This window comes from Nomascus leucogenys, chromosome 3 (assembly GCF_006542625.1).
Source record: "Nomascus leucogenys isolate Asia chromosome 3, Asia_NLE_v1, whole genome shotgun sequence".
Taxonomy (NCBI): domain Eukaryota; kingdom Metazoa; phylum Chordata; class Mammalia; order Primates; family Hylobatidae; genus Nomascus; species Nomascus leucogenys.
In genome coordinates, this window is record NC_044383.1 from 935,900 (window position 1) to 960,282 (window position 24,383).

Here is a 24,383-nt window from a genome sequence, read left to right on the forward strand (position 1 = left end):
CCCATGCACCCTTCAGTGGCCCCGCCGGCACTCAGGACAGGCACCGCCCTCATTTCCCCAGCGAGGAAACTGGGGCCTGAAGACCACCAGCTCTTTGGAGAAAGAACCAGAACCGGAACCACCACCCCAGTTCCTGCACTGAAGTCCCCGCTTCCTGACGTCTCACTCCCCTTGCTGGCCAAGCCCCAAGCACACAGCCAGGGCTGGGGTGGGGTGGCCCAAGAGGAAGGAGGTTCCCAGAGTCATCGGCAGGTTCAGGGGCCCCTCCCCGAGGCCACGCCCCCACAGGCGCACCTGAGCACCCCAGCCTGAGGTGGACGCACCCCACACCCAACACTGCCCTCTGGAGCAGGGCCGGGAAGTGCTGGGAGGCAGAGACGGGCGTCCTGGGCCTCAGCCAACACTCACATGCTCAGGACTCAGGAAGACCCCAGAAGCTTCTGGATATACATCCTTGTTGCTCCGGCCATGGCAAATGGAGGCAGAGGGTGTATGGCCAGGGCTGGGGGTCTCCTCCATCCCAGGCTGTGTGCGGGAACTTTCTGGTCACCAGCCACCTTCAAAGCCCTCGATCGGGGAGCCCGCAGGAGCCTGCAGATGGGACGGCCGTGGCTCCGCTCTCCTGAGGTGGCCGCCCCCCAGCCCATGTTGGCTCCTCTACTCCCAGAGAGGTTTTCACCTCAGAAATGACAGCCACGTCACGTGGGGCTGGGGGCCATCCTTCACCTGACGATATGAAGTCTCTCTCAGGCTCCCGTTAATAGGGCTCCTTCAGCAGGCAGATGGATAGCGAATCCAGCCGGTTTCATCTACTAAAAGACGGCATAAATCGCCATGGAGAAAAGAGAGGCTGCGGGGAGGTTATCGCCACACAGCCCTCACGCCGAAGGCCCGCTCAGAGCATTAGTGGAATTAATTCATCTTTCATAAGAGCTTGCAGCCAGCCCTGTGATCTATGGCAACAACCAATTTCTCACTACGGGCAAAAGGAAAAAAATGACTCGCCCTGATCGACTACACAAATCTGCTTTTTAAAAATGGCCTCACATTATCTGGAGTGTGGCTCCCAGAGGCATCATTTGAAATTCATACCAAGCCAAAAGCATCCATAAATCAGCAGAGAAAGTTTTGTTAGTTTCTGCAGCGGCCATAATTATCTGAGACTGCATTATACCCCCATCAAGGTAATTACATTTAGATTACCCTTAAGTGATGGTAATAAAAGAAAGAGAAATCAGTCTGAAACTAGTTCCTTCCTCCAAAATGTGTTCAAACACAGTGAGAGGTCGGGTGCAGAGGCACAGAGGGAGGGGTGGGCCCAGCCAGGCTGCCAGGCCCAGACCCCCATGGCTCCCCAGGCCCCTCCCTCCTCCTTCCTCCCTCCAGCAGGGACACGGGGTGCCACACAGGCTCTGTGGGGTTAAAGACCCACACTAGGGACAGAACGTTAGAAGCTTACAGTTTTTAAAATAAGAGTTTCCTTTTGTTAATTTACCAGGGAAGAGGAAACGTCGGAAAACCTTTGCAGATCATCAAACACACGGGTCCCGGAGGATTTGTAAGACAATAATGTGGCAGGGCTGGCCCTGACCCACAGGGAGGCCTCCGCCCAGGGCAGGGGCTGGCCCCCCGTCCCAGCCACCAGCAGCCACGAGGATCTGCTGAGCAGCTGACCACCAGGCCGCAGACAGCGACACGCTGCTCTCCCAGGGGAGAGACGGGTCCACACAAAGAGGCTCGGCGCCTGTTCCTCCCGGGAATCGTCTACTTTCCAGAACGTGCCCTCTTCTCTGCCTGTGGACACAACACTGCACAACATGGGGCTGGACCCAGGCTGGGGGCTGAGGCTGCTCTTCCTGGGGGAGGGGCGGCCCCTCATGCTATGCCCTCCACAGACCCATGCCAGCAGGCCCCTAGTATCACGGAGGCCTCAGAATACTGGCATTAGGGACCAAGGCCAGGGGCCACACTCAGACCCCTGCCAGGGCGCCCACCCTTCAAAGGGTGGCAAAGTCATAGCAGAGGCCTCCAGATCTTGCCCAACTTCAGCCTGGGCCCCGGGCCTCAGCTCCCTGCTTGCTGGGTCCAGAAGAGAAGCCTGAGGCGTGGGTGCAAGAAGGAGGTCCCGCTGGCCAGAGTGGCAGGGCTGCTTCGGGGCGGGGCTGAGAGACGGAGGGGTCAGGAGCCTGTGTGGCTGCCTTGGAGGACCCTAGAGTGCCTGTTCCTTGCTGAGGGCCCGCTGCTCCTGAGCTTCCCATCCTGGCTGACCCTGCGGGCCCTGGGCCCTCAGGACACACCTCGGCCCCCACCCCCAGGGGCTATGGGGCTCCCTGTGGGCTCTCTTAGCCCATCCAGAGTGGACAGGATCCAGTGAAAAAGTGGACACCTGGTGGGGAGGGGACAGCCCAGCCACACCCGGTCTAGCCACGGCCCTGGACAGCAATGCAGCCACGTGGGTCCTGAGACGAGGTGCCGGGTCAACAGCCCCTGCCTGGACCAGCCCAGCCACCCACAGCTGCTCTCCTCAAGCCATCAGGTGGCGGCGCCTGGCCCTGCCCAGCCCAGGCCCCCCCAGCACCCACGCTTCCCACAAAGAGCCCTGAGTCTGCCTCTGGTCACTCTGAGATGAGAGCCTTGGCCGGGTTCAAGAGAGGCCAGAGTTCAGCTTGCAGGCTCTCCAGGGGAACCACAGCCCCCACCCTGCCCTTCCGACGGGCCTGCACCACAGGCGGCCCCTTCAGGGAGGCTGTCGTGACCCAGGGACGCGACTGTGCATGGAGAAGACCATGGAGCTTTCTTCCATGTCCTTTTCCAACTGCTGGACATCCGGAGTGTAGGGAGGCAAGTGGGCGGTGCCGGAAGCAGGACCGAGGACGGGAGGCTGGCCCACTGACACGGCGTCCTTGGCCTAGGGAAGATGGATGAGGAGGCCGAGCCACAGGGTGACAGGAGCGCCCCATCCTTCACAGGGCGGCCACAGTCCCTCACTCAAGGTGCGGGCCATAAAGCAAGTTAATAAAGTTGTGGCCTTGCTGGAAGTCAGCTCCGTAGCAGCCTCAGCCTGCACGGCTCTCGTGGAGACAGGACCGCGGAGCAATCCTTCTTGGGGCTGCCTGCGCAGACAAATCCGGACAAGAGCTCCTATATCACAGCCCGCATGCCCCCAAACCTGTGCCCAGCTGCCAGCTCTTCAGTCTCAGTGCCCGGCTGCTTCTGGCCACGGTGCCTGCACCCCACTGTGATTTAGCAGATGACGAAGGGCAAAGCAGCAAATGCTGCCTCGACAGGTTAACTACACAGCCAGGGAGACGCCGACAATGCCGCGTGTGAGGGTTACCCAAAGATCACGCGCACAGAGCAACAGCTGCGCACACACAGCTCAGCAGAAGTGCATGGCTGCCAGAAGGAAACACCAGTTTCTTATCAACACTGTGTCTGGCAGTGAGACGACAAATGCCTTCCACACATTTTGATTCTAAACTCTCCATGTGATGCAGGCATAAGTGCTGGGACCCTGCTGCTCGCAGCCTGGCACAACCACCAAGGCAGTATCTGACACGAGACCGTGCCCCTGCCCCACACTCACACCACGGGCACACACGACCGTCAGCCACTGTCTTGGATACCACCAGCCAGCCTGACCCTCTCCCAGCTGGGCGTGCGGGAGACCCCAGCTGCACGCCAGGGGAGCTGAATGATTTTCCTACATCTTTGGCGAAGGTTCTTTTTCCTGGATATGAGGATTTAGGAACTCACTGATTACTTGGCGCTAATGCCTTAGATTCTCACTGCCCTTACGTGTGACAGCCCAGACTAACCACAGAAGCCTGGACTCCCAGGAAGACAGATTATGGGAGGTAACAACAGGCAGCTGTGACTAGCAACAGTGCAGTGTGAAAATTCTGTGTTCCATGTCGCTCCTGACTGGCTCACTCTGGGAAGTAAACACGTCAGTGAGAAAGCCTCGCTACGTACCTCGGGGAAGTAGTCCTGTGGAAACTTCTCCTTCTCCAGCATGGGCGTGCTCTCTAAGGTATCCGAGTAGATCTCTTTGCCAGTGACCTTTCTATACTTCTTAGCTGGAAGAGACCAGAAGGACAAGGTGACTATCCCATCGTCGTGCCCCATCCAACCAGCCTGGAGCACAGCCTGTTTCCGCCCCACTTGCAGCCCGATGGGAGCAAGAGAGGCCCCCCTGAGAGGTGGCCCCGATGAGGGGGCCGACCCAGAACAGACCCCCGGCGGGCCGGCTGCTCCATGCCTGTGGGTCATAAATTCCCCTCCCATGACCTGGAATCTGACACTCCACTCCATTATCCCCTGAGAGCTCCCAGCCTGCAGATTTACAGGAGCTAATTGGCATCCTCTTTTAAACCCGTGAATATATTTAAGAGGGCTGTAGAATTACCATTCACTCAGACCTTCACATGAATTTATTTAATAACATCGATTTCCTCCCCGTATCCAGCCTCCATCACTCATATTCCAGGGAAGAGGTTTATGTGCGACAGTGAGAGAGGCAGCTTGCGGCAGGGTGCCTCCCAGATGGGCTTTGCCAGTGGCTGCTTGGCACCTTCCTGGAGCCCCCAGTGGATAGGCCAGGCCCAGGGACACAGGCCCCCCCCCACGGGCAGGGCCCGTCTCCTTGTTGTTCACAACCAGGCCTCAGCCTTTCTTTTTATGGACAGGTAGCTCCACACCCAAGGTGGGGTGTGATCAAGGATGGCAGGGATCCATTCCTCAAACTCCTGCTGGGTCCAGTGGGTAGGTGGCTGCTGGCCTCTTTGCAAGATGCCACAGGATGGCTCCTGGGCCACCGAGGTGACACTCCTGGGTGTCAAAGAGGTTCCTGGAGACCACTTTGGAGTAGTGTGTTGTGTCCCACAAGCAGCTCCAACCTGCAGTTTCTGGGGTATCATCCACCCCACTGTGGCAAGAGGGACAGAGGGGGCAACCTGAGGACCACAGCACCATGGGCCGAAGTGTTGGGTCACCACTGGGGCGGGCAGGAGTTCCAGGCAAAAACAGAGTGCTATGGTCTGGCCTGGCTCTGGGTGCTGTGGTGTGGCCTGGCCCTGGGTGCTGTGGTCTGGCCTGGCCCTGGGTGCTGTGGTGTGGCCTGGCCCTGGGTGCTGTGGTCTGGCCTGGCCCTGGGTGCACAGTCCTGGATGTGGGTGCCTCATGGACAGGAGACAGCATGAGATGTTTCAGCGACTTATGGAGCATGGACAGAACGTGAAATAGAGGCCATTCCCTAAACTTGGAGCTTAGACACCACGGATCCTTTCACTGTCTCCATAGTTCTGCCTTTTCCAGAGTGTCACAGAGTTGGAATCACACATGTGTAGCCTTTTCAGGTTGGCTTCTTTCATTGGTAGCAGGCGTGCCAGGCTCCTCTGTGTCTTCTCGCGGCTTCAAAGCTCATTTCTTTTTATCATCAAATAACACTCCGTGGAGCTGACATGCCACCGTCTGCTTGGCCCGTTCACCCACAAGGCACAAGAGCAAGTCTTGAAGTCGGGAAATGCAGGCTCTGACTTTGCTCTTCTTCTTCAAAACTCTGGGCAATGCTGGGTATTTTGCTTTCCACATAACCTTTACAGTCAGTTTGTCAATGGCATGACACACCTTGTTGGGGCTGTGTTGAATCTACAGCTGAAGTTGGGAAGAGCTGAGCCCTTGACAGTATTGGGTTTTCCCACCTGCCTTAGTCCACTGGGCAGCTACAGCAAAATAGACTGGGTGGTTTGTAAACAAAGTAAGTGTCTTTCCCCTAGTTTGGGGGGATGGGAAGTCCAAGATCAGGGTGCTAGGAGATGAGGTTCCTCACAGATGGTGCCTTGTGTGTGTCCTCATGCATGGAAGGGGCAAATGAACTCCCAGCCTCTTTCATGAGGGCTCCGATCCCATTCGTGAGGGCTCTGACCTCACACTCTAATCAGCCTCCCAAGGCCCCACCTCTTAACACCATCACCTTAGGGGTCAGGAGGTCAGCAGATGAATTTGGGGGTGGGGGACACCTACCTTCCAACCATAGCACTATCCATGAAGACGAATCTCTCTCCATTTATCTAGATCTTCTTTATTTCATCAGAGTTTTATAGTTTTCCTCACAGAGATCTTGTATTAATTTGTTAGATTTATTCCTAAGTACTTCCTTTTAGTGTGTGCTTAAGCAAATGGTATTATGTTTTTAATTTAAAATTCCACCTGTTCATTGCTGCTATATAGGAAAGCAATTGACTTCTGTATATTAACTAGGTATCCTGCAATGTTGCTATAATTGCTTATTAGTACCAGGTTTGTCTGTTATTGTTGCTGACTCTTTGAGATTCTTGACATAATCATATCATCTGAGAACAGATACAGTTCTATCTGCCATCACCCCATCAATATGGCTTTTACTTCCTTTTCTTGTCTTATTACATTATCTAAGATTTTCAGTAAGATGCTGAAGAGACGTAGATGAGGCATCCTTGCCTTGTTCCTGATCTCACAGGAAAAGCTTCTAATTTCTCATTAAGTGTGGTATTCACTTTAGGATTTTTGGAGCTCTTCTTTATCAAGCTGAGGAAGTTCTCCTCTATTCCTAGTTTGCTGGGAGTTTTTTTCAAATCATTAAGAGATGTGGATTTTGGGAAATGCTTTTTCTGCATCTATTCTATGATCATGTGATTTTCCTTCTTTTGCCTGTTGCAGTGATGGATTACATTAATTGATTTTTAAATGATGAACCAGCCTGTATACCAGGAGTAAATCTCGGTTGGTCATAGTATATAACTGACTGTTGAGAATTTTATTGAGCATTTTTGTTTACAGTTCATGGTTTTCCTTCTTTGTAATCTCTTTATCTGGTTTTTGTATTAGGGTAATGCTGGCCTCATAGAATGATTTAGGATGTTTGTCCTCTGCTTATATTTTCTGGAAAAGATTGTAGAGAGCTGGTATAACGTCTTCCTTAAATGCTTGATAGAATTCACCAGTGAAACCACTTGGGTCTGATGCTTTTTTAGCAGGTTATTAATTACTTATTCAATGTCATTAATAGCTATAGACCTGTTCAGATTATCTATTTTTCCTCGTATGAGTTTTCATAGATTGTGTCTTTCAAGGAATTGGCCCATCTAAGTTATTACATTTATAGACAGAAATTAATGATATTCTTTTATTATCCTTCAAATGTCCACAGGATCAGCAGTAGGCCCCTCTCTAATTTCTGATATTAATAATCTGTGTCTTCTCTCTGTTTTTCTTAGTCTGGCTAGAGGTTTATCAATTTTATTGATCTATTTAAAGAATCAGCTTTTGGTTTTGTTCATTTCCTGTTTTCAATTCTGTTGCTTTCTGTTCCAATTTTCATTATTTCTTTTCTTCTGCTTACTTTGGAATTTTCTTTCCTTCTTCTAGCTTCCTAAGGCAGACGCTTAGATAATTGATTTTAGCTCTTTCTTCCTTTCTTCTTAGCACTTTTTTCTTTTTAGCTTCTTTTCTTTTTAGCTCTTTCTTATATGCATTTGATGCTATAATTTTACCTCTAAACATTACTTTTGCTAATATCCCATGAATATTAGGCTGTATTTACATTTTCATTTGGTTCAAAATATTTTTAAATTTCTCTTGAGACTTCTTTGACTCATATGTTATTTAGATATGTGTTGTTTAATATTCAAGTATTTGGGGATTTTCCAGCTACTTTTCTGGTACTGATTTCTAGTTTAATTCCATTGTAATCTATGAGCATGCTGAATATGGTTTCTGTTCTTTAAATTTGTAAAGGTGTGTTTTATGGCCCAGAATGTGATCTGTCTTAGTGAATGTTCCATGTGAGCTTGACAAAAACGTATATTCTGCTGTTACTGGATGAGGTATCCTATAAATGTCAGTTAGATCAATTTGTTTGATGGTGCTGTTGGGTTAAACTATGTCTTTCCTGATTTTATGTTTGCCAGATCTGTTCATTCCTGATACAGGGTGTTGAAGTCTCTAACTATGATAGTGGATTCATCTGTTTCTCCTGGCAGTTCTCCTTGTTTTTGCCTTGTGTATTTTGACACTCTGTTGTTAGGCACCTAGATAGTAAGGATTGTTAGGTATTCTTGGAGATCTGATCTTTTTATCACGATGTAATGTCCTTCTTTACTGCTGAAAACTTTCCCAGCTCTGAAGTCTGCTCTGCCTATTCTGATAATTTCTGATATTAATAATTTGTGTCATTTTTTTTCTTAGTCTGGCTAGCGGTTTATCCATTTTATTGATTTTTTTTCAAAGAACCAGCTTTTGGGTTAATTTACTTTTCTTCTAGTTTCCTAAGGTACAAGCTTAGATAATTGATTGTAGATCTTTCTGCTTTTCTAATATATGTATTTGATGCTATAAATTAATATGGCTCCTCCAGCTTTCTTTTGGCCCATCTAAGTTTTCCTTTGATTCACGTTAGAACAGTTTACCTTCCTCCATCCCTTATCTATTAATCTTTAGGTGTCTATATAAATGGGTTTCTAGAAGACAACACATACTTGAGTATTTTTTTTTAATCCACTCTTACAGTCTCTGTCCTTTAACTGGTATATTTAGACCATTCATATTTAAAGGGATCGTTGATATAGTTGGAGTAATATCTACCATATTTGTAAGTTTTCTATTTGTTGCCTTTGCTCTTTGTATCTTTGGGGTCTCCCATCCTTTATCTGCCTTCTCTGGCTTTTACTGGGCATTTTATATGGTTCCATTATCTCTCCTCTCTTAACACATCAATTATACTTCCTTTAAAAAGCTTTTTAGTGGTTGCCATAGTTTGCAATATACATGTTTAACTAATCCAAGTCCACTTTTAAATAATACTATATTCCTTAAAACGACAGTACAGGTTTCTTATAACAGAGTACCCCAAATTCCTCCCTCCTGTCCTTATGACATTTCTGCTATTCATTCCACTTATCCATAAGCTGCAGTTGACCAATACATGGTTGCTGTTATTACGTTGAGCAAAAGTTATCTGCTAGATCAATTAAGGGTAAGAAAAATATATTTCATTTTATCTTCACTTATTCCCTAATGCTTTTTCTTTCTTTAGGTAAACCAGAGTTTCTGGGCTATATGATATTTCCTTCTGTTGAAGAGCTTCTTTTAGCATTTCTTGCGAGGCAGGTCTACTGGCAACAAATTACTTCAATTTTTGCTTATCTGACAAAGTCAATTTCCTTCACTTTTGAAGAATAACTTTTTTCTGAATATGATATTTTCTTCTTACAATGCTTTAAATATTTCACACTACTCTCTTCCTTCCTGCATGGTTTCTGGGAAAAGGTCCAATGTAATTCTTACCCTTGTTCCTTTACAGGTAAGGAATCACCTCGTCTATAGGAATCTCCTGGATTCTTTCAAGATTTTCTTTTTTCTTTGATTTTCTGCAGTTTGAACAAGGTGGCCTGGGGTTGACTTTCTGGCATTTATCCTGCTTGGTGTTGGCATTCGTTGAGCTTTCTGGATCTGTGGTTTGGTGTCAGTTACAAGTTTGGAAAGTTCTAAACCATTACTACGTGAAATCTTCCTTCTGTTCCTTTCCTTCTACTCCTACTGGGGTTCCCTTTACAAGCTGCACCTGTTGTCGCTGTTCCACAGGTCTTGGCCATTTTCTTCTGTTTTCAAATTTATTCTCATTTCTTCTTGCTTTTCAGGTTGTGAAGCTTCTAACACCTTCCAGCTCGCCGATTCTTCCCTCAGCCGCATGTGGGGATGAGCCACTGCTTCATTTCTGGTACTGTTTCTGTGTGAGTCCTTCTCAGAGCCTCGAGCCCCTAGCCTGACCCCCAAGCCTGACCCTCGAGCCCAACCGCCCAGCCCGAGCCCCCAGCCTGACCCCTGAGCCTGATCCCCAAGTCCAACTCCCCAGCCCAACCCCCCAGCCCGAGGCCCCCCCACTGCGCTAAGCATCAGTAGCAACACCTGCCATGTGGGGCACTAAGAACATTGTCAGCATCCATATGCCTCCCGCAACCGCACGCCTCCCGCATCCACATGCCTCCTGTGTCCGCACACCTTCCTGACACACCACGTGCTCAGGACGTGCTCGGTGTCCACTCCTCATGTTGTTCCTGTTAGTTTGGCCACATGGAGGGCCCTGGGGAAAGTTTTGCTAGAGTGAAGTGTGTATCTCATGTATAGTTTTAAATACATCGTAGGTTCACCAGGCACTTCATGACTGATTTAACTTAGTAGTAAAACAGGTATTCAAATGGCTACTGAAAAACAGAAAAGTTCTGCAGATCCAGGGCACGGTGAAGCCTGACACACAAGCTCCTTGGTTCCAGCTTCCTGCAGCACACGCTGCATCTGAGCACCCTCTCTCCCCACTCTCGCTGGCCACTCCGGGCCTGAGCACACAGGACGCGGGTGCCGTGTCTCCCAAAATGGGGCGAAGAGCGCCACCGGCGGCTCCTGCGGTTTTGTGGCCGATCCTGCCACGGGCCTCGAGAAGGGCTCGGATGCTAGAATTTGGAAGGATCTGAAGATCAGGTAACAGGGCAGTGAGAAATCATTTTGCTGGCCAGAATCTTGCTCTCATCATCAATGAAATCACCACTCAAGCAACTGAGATAAGACTGCCGCGCAATTTCCTATGAGGTGCTCTGTCTCCTGAGGGAGCGCAAACACGGAATGTGAACGAAATGACACCATCTGTGGCTCCAGTTACTGCAACGTGCAGGGCACTTCACATGGATGTGATCTGCTCCAGAGGCTGCGTGGGGTTCCGAGAACTCACACACAGCAGGAAAGGATAGCGTCAGACAGGAAGTCATCGCACAAACACCCCCAGGCCGTGTGGAGCCCACACCCGGCCTAGCTCACGCACCTGCCCCCAACAAAGAAATGAACAGGAGGGGACAGCCCGTGTCAGCGGAGTGTCTCAGGGCATCTTTTCCGTGAAGACACACAGCACATGACCATCAAACGGGGACACTGTTCACGGCGCGGAGGACTGTCCCTGCCCATTCTTATTTCTGAAACATGCAACCCTCTCATTTGGCTTTTCATTTTCTCACACTGGATGGGAACACAGATACAAACTATTCCTTCCTCTTAATTCAACTCTAGGAAAGCCAGGTCCCCACCAGAGCCTTGCCAGGCAGCCAGTGTGGGACAGCCAAGGGGCCTCGAGTCCAGGTCCAGGAGGCCCCTGGAGTGACCTCTGGCCAGTGGCTCAAGACACCCAGCCCACAGTGGCCACTCACAGGGACAGGGCAGGAGGGTCCTGGGGAAGCCAGACACCAGGAGGGGTGGGCGCTGAGACAAAATCCCGGAAGATGGCACGCAGTCTTACCTTTAAAGTCAAACTGGTAGATGTTTTTCAAGGATTCATGAAGAAAATAAAAGCTTCCTAGTGCCTGTAGAGCAAAAAGAGAAATCAAATGAGAGACTGGTGCTGGGAATATTTCTAAAGATCGTTTTTAACAATAAATAAAAGAAGCTCTTTTAAACTAGCTAGAGCAAGAGTTTAATCAGTTGTAATTTAATCACAGTTACTGAAGCACAAGATGTCAAGCAGAGGTAACCTGCGAACACCCAAACTCCCCAAGCTCCAGGCATGCAGTGAGCCGTGCAGCCGGTGCTGGTTCCAGCAGGGGTGCAGGTCCCACGGGCCGGGCACTGAGTGGACCAGACCCTTCCCAGGTGAGCCGTGCAGCCGCTGCTGGCTCCAGCAGGGGCCCAAGTCCCGCGGGCCGGGCACTGAATGAACCAGACCCTTCCCAGGTGAGCCGTGCAGCCAGTGCTGGTTCCAGCAGGGGTGCAGGTCCCGCGGGCCAGGCATTGAGTGGACGAGACCCTTCCCAGCACTGATGCTCGGCTTCGTCCTGGGGCCCCCAACCATCAGCTCCACTGCACCCGGCCCCACCCTGCCCCATCGCCCCAGGAGCCGCCAGTGTCTCCCACTCACAAATTAGCTGGATGGTTGCAGAGCACAGGGATCCCTGCTCTCCACACCAGAGAAGGCAAAAGTACGCGGCTGGATGCCGCAGGGCTGGGTCGACGGATACCACACAGTTACTTGTCGATCTGAACTGCAAGTTTCACGTGGTATTTTCTACGGATGAACCTGTGTCTGTGTGCAGCAGTGTGTTCGTACTGATGTGTGTATTATTTCTGTGTGTGTTTTTTTTTTTTTTGCTAAATCTGGCAACCCCAACACGGGGCCTGGTGCAACTCTGGGGTGATCAGAATATTCTACACTGGGTTGCAGTGGTTGCCTTTGTCAAAACTCACTAAATTATACCCCAAACAGGGCGAATCTCACCATCTATACATTAATCTTTATAAACCTGACTTAACAAACAAACCTATCTCATAGGAGACAGCTGTGTGCCCTGCGGGGGTAGTAGGTGCTGGGATAAAGTAGGGGAGAGTTTGAAGTGGCGGCGCCAGGTGGGCCAGAGAGGAGGGCACATGGGTGCAGCTGCAGCCGGAGGGCGGGGCTGCCTGCAGGGAGCCCAACCATTACCAGGCCACACAGGGCCTCCCACAGGGAAGAGACTCTGAGCCACTAGGGGTTCTAACCCCAACTCTGCATTCTGAACAGGGCCTGTCCTCAGCTGAAGGCACAGGGCATAGTGCATCCCTCACTGTGTCTGTGTGAGCCTGTGGGCAACACAAGGGCAATGCCTGAGCATCACCTCATTCCAAGGCTTCACTTGTACACTCTTGCACATTCATGTACACACATGCACACCACACGCTTGCACACACTCACACTAACACATATGCACTCGTGCACATACTTGTGCACACTTGCACACTTGTGCACATGCACTCACAGGCACTTGCTCACACACACAGGCACTCATACACACTTGCACATATACTCATGCACACACAACATGCACTTGCTCACATGCACTAACATGCACACACGCACTCATGCACACTTACTGCACTTACACTTGCACAGTCATGCACTCACACTGCTGGTGCACACACGCACTTGTGCACACACACATGCACTTGCTCACACACGAACTCATTTGTGCACACGCACTCACATGCACTTGCTCACACTTGCACACACACTCATGCTTACACACTCATACACACACATGCACTTGCTCACACACTTGCACACACACACACACTCATGCACTCTTGCTTTGTTTTGGGCAGAACCATGACCCCACAACCCTGCAGTTTGGAGCGCCCCAGTGTGGACCTCCTGCTGAGATGCCGTCTTACCGGGCTGCAGAGCTATTGTCTCTCTAAGAAAGTCAAAGGCAACGCCTGAGCATCACCTAATTCCAAGGCCCAGGCTAAACGTCCCACACACTTCGGGCTCTGCAGTTCCCAGGGAACTGCTGCTCCCTCCTTGAAGACTGGTCACTGGGGTGGCTGTCCCGGGGGCAGGGCTGCAGGAAGGTGCACCACACTGGGGCGTCAGGAGGCCGCTGCTCCCTCAGAGGCGCAGGGCGGCGGGCACAGTGCGTGGTGAGGGGACTTATGTTCTGGGCCTGCTGAGGGCCAAACGTGCCAGTAACTCTGGCCCAGTCCCTGTCCGCAGCCCCCTGGGCCCCTGGGTCAGCTCTCTGGGGCCTGTTGGGCCGTCTCTGGTTTGATGCTGACTCCACAACACGGGAAGCTCCCTGGAGGCCATGCAGCTCCTGCTCCTAGGGCGTGTGCAGTGCACGGTGGGCCGGGGTGGCGGTCCTCCTCCCAGGGACGTTGGCCACATGGACACGTCACCAGAAAACAGTGTTTCACCTTGGGGATGACATAGCTGCCCTCTGACAGAACGCATTTCAAGAAGTGCATTTCAACTCCTAAAAATAGAGAGGCTGGCTGGCAAGCCTGAGCACTGACGCCATGGTGGCCTCTGCCTCCTGTCTCTGCTGTGTCTGGTGGGGAAGGGGACACACTCACAGGCAGGAGCAGGGACACGTGCCGCCTCCACCCAGCACAGGTGGCAGGTGCGAGCGCTCGCTTGCATGTGCACACACACATGTGCACAGTCATGAGTGCCAGACCGCGGCAGGAGAACCCAAAGCTGAGGGGTAGCCAGGGGCCTCCCAGCCCTGCATCCTGGCCACCACCCAGATGGGAGCCCCCGGGCTAGCCGACAGATGACAGGGACCTTCTGTCTGGGGGACGGGGATGAAGGACACCCGAGGGGGACGCAGTGCACTTCCTCTTTTCTCGCAGGTGGGTCTAGGGTGCAGCAGGCAGCGTCTCTGTCTCCACAGGAAAGCCAGAAGGTGGGAGAACCTGTGTACCTGACATGGGGCTCTGTCCTCGGGCCCTCTGTGGTCCCTGGCCCCAGGCCACATGCCCTGGTGAGCTGCCGCTGGGTCCAGAAGGCTGCACGTGGCGATGATGCACTCGGCTGTGACATGGACACTGCTCGACTGATCCGCTTTCTCACTAGGCATCTGCTGGGAACCTGTTCAGAACCCAGGGAACTGAGCCACCTTTACAGCAGGTCTTAAAAACACCCAGTGTTGGCCGGGCTTGGTGGCTCACGCCTGTAATACCAGCACTTTGTGGGGGCGAGGCGGTGGATCACTTGAGGTCAGGAGTTCAAGACCAGCCTGGCCAACATGGTGAAACCCCGTCTTTACTAAAAGTACAAAAATCAGACAGGCGTGGTGGCGCACGCCTGTAATCCCAGCTACTTGGGAGGCTGAGGCAGGAGAATTGCTTGAACCTGGGAGGCAGAGGTTGCAGTGAGCCGAGATCACGCCACTGCACTCCAGCCTAGGTGACAGGGCAAGACTCCGTCTCAAAAACATAGAAAATTAAAATGAAAAAGCCAGTGTTCATCCTTTCCTTTGGCAAAATTGAGTTTCAGCACAGAGTTAAGAGAGAAGACTGCAGGCCTGTGCCCCATGGATGAAACTTAACATCTCCTCCACCGCCATCAGCCCCTCTTTATAGAGGATATCCCTTCATTTGTTTCAGATAAAGAAAGCACTCTGAAAAAACATAAGTAAATAAATGTCGCCGCAAACATTTAAATCATTACCTCACTGAATGTGACAAAGCTAACAGAATATTATAAAGTTTGTAATAAATAAGCGAAAAATAAATTGCCAATGCAGGGACAGAAACTGCAATTCATAGTCAGAAAATCCATAATTAGCTCTAATGAACATTTAAAGTCAAAGTTCAACCCAACTTTTTCGGTGTTTACCCTGTCCCATCAATACGGTTCGGGGCACCCATTTATCACAGACACCAGGACATCGGGCCAGGAGCACGTCTGGGGCTGCCGACAGCAAGTCCCCAGCTCGCCCAGGCCTCTGACCACAGTACTTGTCAAGAGTATGTCTGTCACATCTGAGAATAATGACTCCTCGCCTCTTGCTAAAAACAAAATACTTTTTACATATTTATAAACAAGACTGTCAAGAGTGCTCATTAATTCTGCATTAGTGAAATGCAGCCGTTGGCTGTGATGCTTCTGCTAGGACTGCAGACATGGGCAGGAGGCCTCCAGCCCCCAGAGGCCACGGCATAGCCAGGAAGCGGCCTCCACTGGACAAAGCCAAGCCCCTGGGGCACGGAGAAGTGGAGCCGGTGCAGGCCACACAGGAGATCCAGACCCCACCTAACCACGTGGTCCTGGGCCTGATCTTTCAGACATTTCCCCTGCCCTTGTGATACAGGGCTGCCCTGGTGGGACCCAAGTCTCTGAAGGCAGCCTGGGAGCTAATGGGCAACTGAAGCTCCCGGTCACCACCCATCAGGCTTCCACACCAACTGGCGACCAGGGCGCAATGAACCCTGTGTACCATGGTGGCTCGGTGCCTCTCACAGGGGCGGCTAGTGAAGATGGAGTATTTGCAAATGCTATTAAAACAACCTCTCAACTTCAATTGGAGTCCGGTAATGTGATAAATGGCCACACCATGTCACTTAGCTTGATTTCAGGAGCTGAATTCTGATAGCAGGCCCAGTTTGCAAACACAGCCAACTCAGGGCGGGAGCAGACCACTTCTCACACATTCAGAAAGAACAACGTGTCCCGGCAGGCACTGTGCAATCACAAAGCCCATGTTTGTTGAGCGGGGTCCCACCTCCTGGACGGAGCCACCGGCTGGAAGGCTCGGGATGACTCAGGCCGGGACAGAGGCTGACAAGGCAGGAACACAAAGCTGCCATTGGAAATGCCTCCATCACTTTTTATTTGCAAACAAGTCAGATGGCCGGTAATTTATCATTTCCTCAATCAGGTGAACGACCAAAGCACACATCATTAACCCGGTCTTCTGCACCCAGCTCCCTCGTGCACGAAACAGAACACATTCCTAAAACTTCAGTCACACAGACCCGCAGTAAGGGACGCACATCGGCACACGCTCTGTTCGAGACAGAAAGAGGAAACGCACAAGCAGTGCCCATGTGAGGCCCCAGGTGGCAACAGGGCCCTTCCCCTGTGCTGGTTCCAACTGCATTGGGGGCGTGACCACAGGTGCCAGCTCCCACTGCACCCCAGGGGGATCTCCGTGGAGCCTGCCGCCGCATTCTGCCACTGGGAAGGCAAAAAGCGTTGAGGGAGGAGGCCACAGCCCGCGGCCCAGGGGAGCCCTGACTAAGGCTGACTGTGCTTATCAACAGTGACTCAGAAAAAAGAGTGGCAGCATTTAGTGACTCCCATCTCACTCTGAGACAGCACAACATTTTGTTATTTCTACAGATAAAGTGTTTTCACCTCCAGTTTTTTTTTTTAATAAAATAAATCTAGGAGCAGAAAGAAAAACTTCGTAAGATATTGTTGGTAACTAATCTTCAAGTCTGCAACAAAATAGAGAACTTCATTTGTTTTAAACGAGAGTCGAGCGATTACTAAACACGAGTCCCCTCATGCGCAGCCCACTCCTTCCCCAGCTGCACGCTGTGAGGACACAGGACCCCCAAATGAAGGACGCAGCCTTGCGCAGGAGCCCAGGGGCACGCAACCATGCTCACCCGGGCCCTGACACCCTGTGAGGACCAGCGGCAAACGTCTGTGCTCTCTGAGAACCAAGCTGAGGACATCACGGAGAGGCCAAGCCTGACGCTCTGTCTCATTAGGGTGAAAGCACCTGCCCGAGCTGAGACAGCCTTGTGGTTCTGAGCCTGATCATTCAGACAGTTCCTCTGCCCTTGTAATACAGGAGAAATGAGAAGACACTCAGGCTCACAGTGACTAATGAGTGACTGAGGACATGAGCCACAGGGACACGCCACGTCCTGTGAACTTACAACCGCACACCCTCACAGCTGCTTCACACCCAGGAGAAACTCCTGCACACACACACACACACATGTCCACATACCCATGCACACAGACGTACATAACCCACATCCATAAATGAGCCATAGGGACACGCCACGTCCTGTGAACTTACAACCGCACACCCTCACAGCTGCTTCACACCCAAGAGAAACTCCTGCACACACACACATATGTACACATCCATGCACACACGTACATAACCCACATCCATATACACTATAGACAAACATACATATGTAATACACACATACACATACATGCATATACCTGCAGACATACATATGTCCATATACACACGTGGAATGCACACACAGACCTCTCTCAGAGACGCTGGAGCTCTCAGGAGACAGGCATGAGAATACAATGGCATATGACGTCTGAAAACACCAACTGAAAATGACCCAAATACTTAACGTGCAAAAGGGTAAATCGAATTCAAAATATTCCTATGACAGAACCGGATGCAGCAAGGAAAATATACAGATCGGAGTCACATCCAGAAACACAGGTGGGTTTCACAAAGGACACTGAGAAAGAGGACAGTTCCTCAAATGTCCTATGGCATGATATCAAGATAGAGACATACTTTAGCTTATTTTGAATGCTACATAATAATTCACCATATAAAAATACTGTAATTTGGCCAGGCACAGTGGCTCACACCTGTAATCTTAACACTTTGGGAGGCCAAGCGGGTCGATCACTTGAGGCCACGAGTTCGAGACCAGCCTGGCCAACATGGCAAAACCCCATCTCTACTAAAAATACAACAATTAGCCAGGTGTGGTGGCCCATGCTTGTAATTCCAGCTACTTGGGAGGCTGAGGCAGGAGAATCACTTGAACCTGGGAGGCAGAGACTGCAGTGAGCCAAGATCATGCCATTGCACTCCAGCCTGGGCGACAGAGCGAGTGAGACTTTGTCTCAAACAAACAAAAAAAACCCCTGTAATTTATCCATTTCTCTGTTGCACATAAAGACTAATTCCAATTATTTGAGTATTATAATTGATGCTATAATAATCTTCCCTGCATGGTGTCACTGAGCAAGTGTGCCAGAGATAACAAGCATCTGGGTACATGGGCACCAAGTGTTCACACAGACATACTACGCAGGAGGATTTGCTGGGTCACTGCAGACATGCACCCTCCACATAGGGTAATACACACGTGTACACATGAATTAAACGTGTGCGCATGTATATAACAAATAGCCTTGCTGTGTCACCGCAGACACGTGCCCTTCACCTAGGATAATACACACATGTACACGCAGATTAAACGTGCATACAAATACACAGCCTTGCTGGGTCACCGCAGACACATGCCCTCCACAGAGAACACACACATGTACACGCAGATTAAACGTGTGCATATGTATATAATACACAGATGGCCTTGCTGGGTCACCACACACACATGCCCTTCACATAGGATAATACACACGTGTACACGTGGATTAAACGTGCGTGCATATGTATATAATACACAGATGGCCTTGCTGGGCCACCGCAGACACGTGCCCTCCACATAGGATAATACACACGTGTACACGTGGATTAAACGTGCGTGCATATGTATATAATACACAGATGGCCTTGCTGGGCCACCGCAGACACGTGCCCTCCACATAGGATAACACACATGTGTACATGTGGATTAAACGTGCGTGCATATGTATATAATACACAGATGGCTTTGCTGGGCCACCGCAGACACGTGCCCTCCACATAGGATAACACACATGTGTACATGTGGATTAAACGTGCGTGCATATGTATATAATACACAGATGGCTTTGCTGGGCCACCGCAGACACGTGCCCTCCCAGGCACCACCACGTTGCCCCTCCTGTTGCCATGATGATCCCCCAGTGGTCTCATCAGGGCAGTGCCCACATTCCGCATCCTTGCCATGGCCCAGTGCCAGCCTCTAGTTTTTGCCAACTGGATAGGTGTGAAATTAGACCTTATTAATTTGCATCTTCATTATACTAGCATAGTTGGGCACCTCTTCATCGAACTGTGTGGCTGTGGTAAAATGCACACAGCGTAAACTTGACCATCATACCCACCTTCAGGTGCACAGGTCAGTGGCACGCAGTCCGTGCCTAACGAACGCCTGCACCTGTCACACCATCCATCTCCAGGACACTGTCCACCTTCCCAACTGAGACTGCTCCCAACCAGCAACAGCTCCTGTCACACCATCCATCTCCAGGACGCTGTCCACCTTCCCATCTCCAGGACGCTGTCCACCTTCCCATCTCCAGGACACTGTCCACCTTCCCAACTGAAACTGTTCCCGTCCAGCAGCAGCTCCCGTCAGACCATCTATCTCCAGGACGCTGTCCACCTTCCCATCTCCAGGACACTGTCCACCTTCCCATCTCCAGGACACTGTCCACCTTCCCAACTGAAACTGTTCCCGTCCAGCAGCAGCTCCCGTCAGACCATCCATCTCCAGGACACTGTCCACCTTCCCATCTCCAGGACACTGTCCACCTTCCCAACTGAAACTGTCCAGCAACAGCTCCCGTCACACCATCCATCTCCAGGACGCTGTCCACCTTCCCAACTGAAACTGTTCCCGTCCAGCAGCAGCTCCCGTCAGACCATCTATCTCCAGGACGCTGTCCACCTTCCCATCTCCAGGACACTGTCCACCTTCCCATCTCCAGGACACTGTCCACCTTCCCAACTGAAACTGTTCCCGTCCAGCAGCAGCTCCCGTCAGACCATCTATCTCCAGGACGCTGTCCACCTTCCCATCTCCAGGACACTGTCCACCTTCCCATCTCCAGGACACTGTCCACCTTCCCATCTCCAGGACACTGTCCACCTTCCCATCTCCAGGACACTGTCCACCTTCCCAACTGAAACTGTTCCCATCCAGCAGCAGCTCCCGTCAGACCATCCATCTCCAGGACGCTGTCCACCTTCCCATCTCCAGGACACTGTCCACCTTCCCAACTGAAACTGTTCCCATCCAACTGAAACTGTTCCCATCCAACTGAAACTGTTCCCATCCAGCAGCAGCTCCCTTCCCCTTCTTCCCTTCCTGCTCTCCCCAGCCCCTGGCAACCAGGCATTGTACTTTGTTTCCGTGACTTTGGCTAATCCGAGTACCTTGTGTAAGTGGAATCACACCGTATTCATCTTTTTGTGACAGGCTTACTTGATTTGGCATAATGTCCTCCAAGCTCCTCCACCATGTCGTAGCAGTTGCCAGGATTTCCTTCCTTTTTACGGTTGGGTCATATTCCATGGTACTGCTTCTGCATTTTGCTGTTGTGAATAATACCGCTTTGAATATGGGTGTGCAAATATCTGCTGGAGACTGCTCTCAATTCTTTGGGGTCTGTACCCAGAAGTGGGACTGCTGAATCAGACGGGAATTCTATTTTTAACTTTTTGAATAATCACCTCAATGTTCACAGAGGCTGCCCCCTGGCATATTTCTACCCATGTGCACAAAGGTTCCAACTCCCTCCCATCCTTATCAGCATCTGCTATTTTCTGCGCTTTTTGACAACAGCCATCCTAATGGGTATAAGGTATTAGTTCACTGCAAGTCCTTTTAAACTGACAAATGAAATGGGCAGTTTGGATCTGCATCTCCCTAAAGGTTCGTGGAGTTGGGCGCTTTTTCGTGTGCTTGTCGGCTGTCTCCACGCCGTCCTTGGAGGGAAGATGCCTGTTCAAACCCCTTTCTGACTCAGGTTGGTTTTTGTTGTTGCTGTTGTTGAGTTTTAGGCGTTCTCTATATATTCTGGTAGTAATTCCTTATCAGATTTATGATTTGCAAATATTTTCTCTCATTCCATGGTTGCCTTTTCACTCTGTTGATGTTGTCTTTGGCTGTACAAAGTGGTTGTGTTTTAATGCAGTCCAATTTGTCTCTTTTTTCTTTTGCTGCCTGTGCCTTTGGTGCTGCACCTGAGAAATCATTGCCAAATCCAATGTCGTGAAGGTTCTGGCCCATGTTTTCTTCTAAAAGTTTTACAGTTTTAGGTCTTTGACTCATTTTGAGTTAACTTTGTACACGATGTAATGTGAGGGGCCAACTTCATTCTTCTGCGTGTGGGTATCAGCGTCCCAGCACCACTGGCTGGAGGCTGTCCTTTCCCATGGAATGCTCTTGCACCCTTATCAGAGGCCACCTGGCTGCCCAGGCAGGGTGCGTCCTGGCTGTCTCCTCTGCTCCACTGTCTGTGTGTCTGGTGCATCTCTTTTTAAGATTATTGGCAATTTAAGTTTCTTCTGTGAACTCTTTGTATCGTTTGCCCATTTTCCGGTCTCATTTTGTAGATTTTTAATTTTTAAATATAATCCAGAATTATTTATTTGTCTCATCACCTTCTCACGCCCTCCGCCCTCCTCCAAACTCTTACTTCTAGGCTACGAGACTCCACATTCTCCTTCCCTGGATCTCCTCCTCCTACTTGGGAATAACAGCACTCTGGATCTGCTCAGGGTACCCTACGAGCCCTTCCCCTCCACCTCCTCCTCCCTCTGGGGTGGCCTGTCTGTCCCATCTTCCAGCGGGCAGCTCTTGTGTGTACAGCACGGAGCCTCCTAAAGGCCAGCCTCCCAGCCCGGCGGCTGCACAGTCTCCACTTGGGTCTCTTGTGATAAGTCCGACCTTTCAGGACTTGGGACCTATTCCACCCTCACCCTCCTCCAGCTCCCGCTGGAAACCACGGATCTCTCTAGATTCCTCCAGCATCTTGTCCACATGCCTCGCCCAAACATCCCTTCCTTCCACAGGTTCTACAGATTACAGAACCCTGTCCATCTCTAGCCTTCCGCGTCTCTGCACTGCCGCACACCCGCCTCTCTCATCTCCCTGTGGGGCCCCCGCCTCCTCCCCAGCTGTGGCCCCCTTGGTCTCTTCGCCACCGGGCACCAGGGTGGCCTTTTCCACATGCGCCTCTGGGCCTGCTGCTGCACTTCCTCCCAGCCACGTCCTGCCTGTGACTGCACTTCCTCCCAGCCACGTCCTGCACAGTGGCCTCCCCAGCTGTCTGTCCTCTGGCCCTCACACGCCTGGCTGACAGAGCTCCAGCCCCACTGGCCATCTGGGCCTGAGGAGGCTGTGCCCTTCTGTCAGGAGGGTACCTCTGCTGCATCCCCTTTTCCAGCTTCTCACATGGACCCCCTGCTGCTTCAGGTCTCTGTGGAAATGCAGCCTCCTCCAAGCAGCCCTCTTGATTGCCTGCTCTGGGCAGAGGCTTGGCAACCCCAGTCCCCAGCCTTTCCTTCAAGGCGCTGCATATTCCATCACTTACTGGTTTCCTCATCTAAATTCCTTCAGGGAACGGAATACCCCCAAGGGCAGGCATGTGGCCTGGGCACCTCTGAGTCCTCCACCACAATGCCCAGGTCACAGCAGGCAGGAATTCCACAGCTCCTGGGCAATGAGAGAGGCACCACACCCTCTGGGAGCCCGGCTGAGCAGCAGCAGCTCAGGATCGCTGGACAGAACCCTCGGCTCAGGTCTCAAAGCACAACCCAAGGCACAGGCTCACGGTACTCCCGAGAAGCTGAACACGCTTGCAAAAGTCACACATTTAACCCTATCACAAAGGCAAGTCCCAAGACACCTGGTTTTAAAACAATTTAATAGATTGAGTAATAAATCAAAGTTACAATAACAGTCATTAGATTATAAACAATAATAAATGAAACAAAGCTTTTGTTTAAATCAACGTAGAGCTTCATTGATCTTTTCCTGTATAATGAACTCATGGGCGGCCGACCCAACTGGACAAGGCGGCGTCCTCACTACTGCCCACTTCCCCCAGTGCCACCCCCAGGCAGCATACGGGGGCTGTGACCGTCCGCTCTCACAGGAGCTCCGTGACCACCTCAAAATGACAGCTGACTTATTTACAAAGCACTGACTTTCCAATTTCAGCTCCTGGGGCCAAACACGGGATGACGGCACCAAGGTGTCCCCCTGTCTGACCTCCTGCCGAGCCCCTCTCCCGGCTGGCTGCTGGCAGGAGAGATGCACATGTAATCTCATTCTGCCTCCTGTTCGACAGCTGACGCTAGAGGTTAATTAAATTGGTTGTCCATTGTATTCATCCACTTTACAAAGCTAATGATATTCTGTTCCTGAATTAAAGAGCATTTTATAAAGCGTGCCCCATGGAAGCCGGCATTCTGCACGCGGGGTGCTGAACCCTGTCACGGCTCCTGGATGTAGTGTCCCCAATTAGGAGCCCAGGAAGGACCGGGCCTTCGTCTGCCAGGGTGGAACACCAGTCATGCTGACACGAGGGTAAACACGCCACATACCAGCCACTTAATCGCCCTCACCGGCCACGATAAATTCCACCAGACGAGTATGCCCGTTAACATTTCCGATTACCACGGTGAGGAGCAACTGAAATGGAACGAGACAGCCCGTAAAACAGCCTGCGGCGGGCTTCTCCAAAGGGGGTACATCTGAGGGCGGTGAGGTGACCAGCAGTCCTGGTTTCTTGCCTGCTACTGGCACTGGGCTCTCTGTCACACTGGGGGGCAAAGTCATCGGCCGGTCTAAGGACACTACCCTTTCTGAAAGAATTCAGTCACCACTCATATTCCACAAATACGCGCCCAGGACTTTCTCCTTCCTCTGTGCCACGTATGTTCTCAGACACGTGAGATGCATGAGTGACCAGACAGCCAGAGCCCAAGACAGCGGCGTGACGAAGGGGGCCATGACAGAGGAGCCCAGTGGGCAGGCTCAGCTCTGCATCCAGGCAGCATCCATAGGACCTCCAAGACGGATGTGACCTGGGACGGGCTCTGGAGAGACAGTGTCCAGCCATGGACCTGCAGAGGCTGAAACAGCTTCAGACACCTCAGGGAGGCATCAAAGGTGACTGAACCTAGGTCTACAGTTCAGGACAGATGCCTGGGTGACGCTGGGGGTCACCATGTGGAAACCTGTGGGTCTGCAGTTCAGGTCTGGTGCCTGGGTGACACTGGGGGTCACCATGTGGAAACCTGTGGGTCTGCAGTTGAGGACAGGTGCCTGGGTGACGCTGGGGGTCAACATGTGGAAACCTGTGGGTCTGCAGTTGAGGACAGGTGCCTGGGTGATGCTGGGGGTCACCATGTGGAAACCTGTGG

General features: G+C 51.3%; 1 protein-coding gene across 1 annotated transcript in view; it reads right to left on the minus strand.

The window, feature by feature from the left end:
- INPP5A (inositol polyphosphate-5-phosphatase A) overlaps positions 1-24,383 on the minus strand; it is a 258,361-nt gene that overhangs the window by 88,961 nt on the left and 145,017 nt on the right. Inside the window, exons 5-6 of the mRNA XM_030805019.1 lie at positions 11,321-11,384; positions 3,976-4,079 (exon numbers count right to left, since the gene is read on the minus strand). Of these exons, the coding sequence (XP_030660879.1) occupies positions 3,976-4,079; positions 11,321-11,384 (168 nt within the window). The remainder of the gene's footprint in view (positions 1-3,975; positions 4,080-11,320; positions 11,385-24,383) is intronic.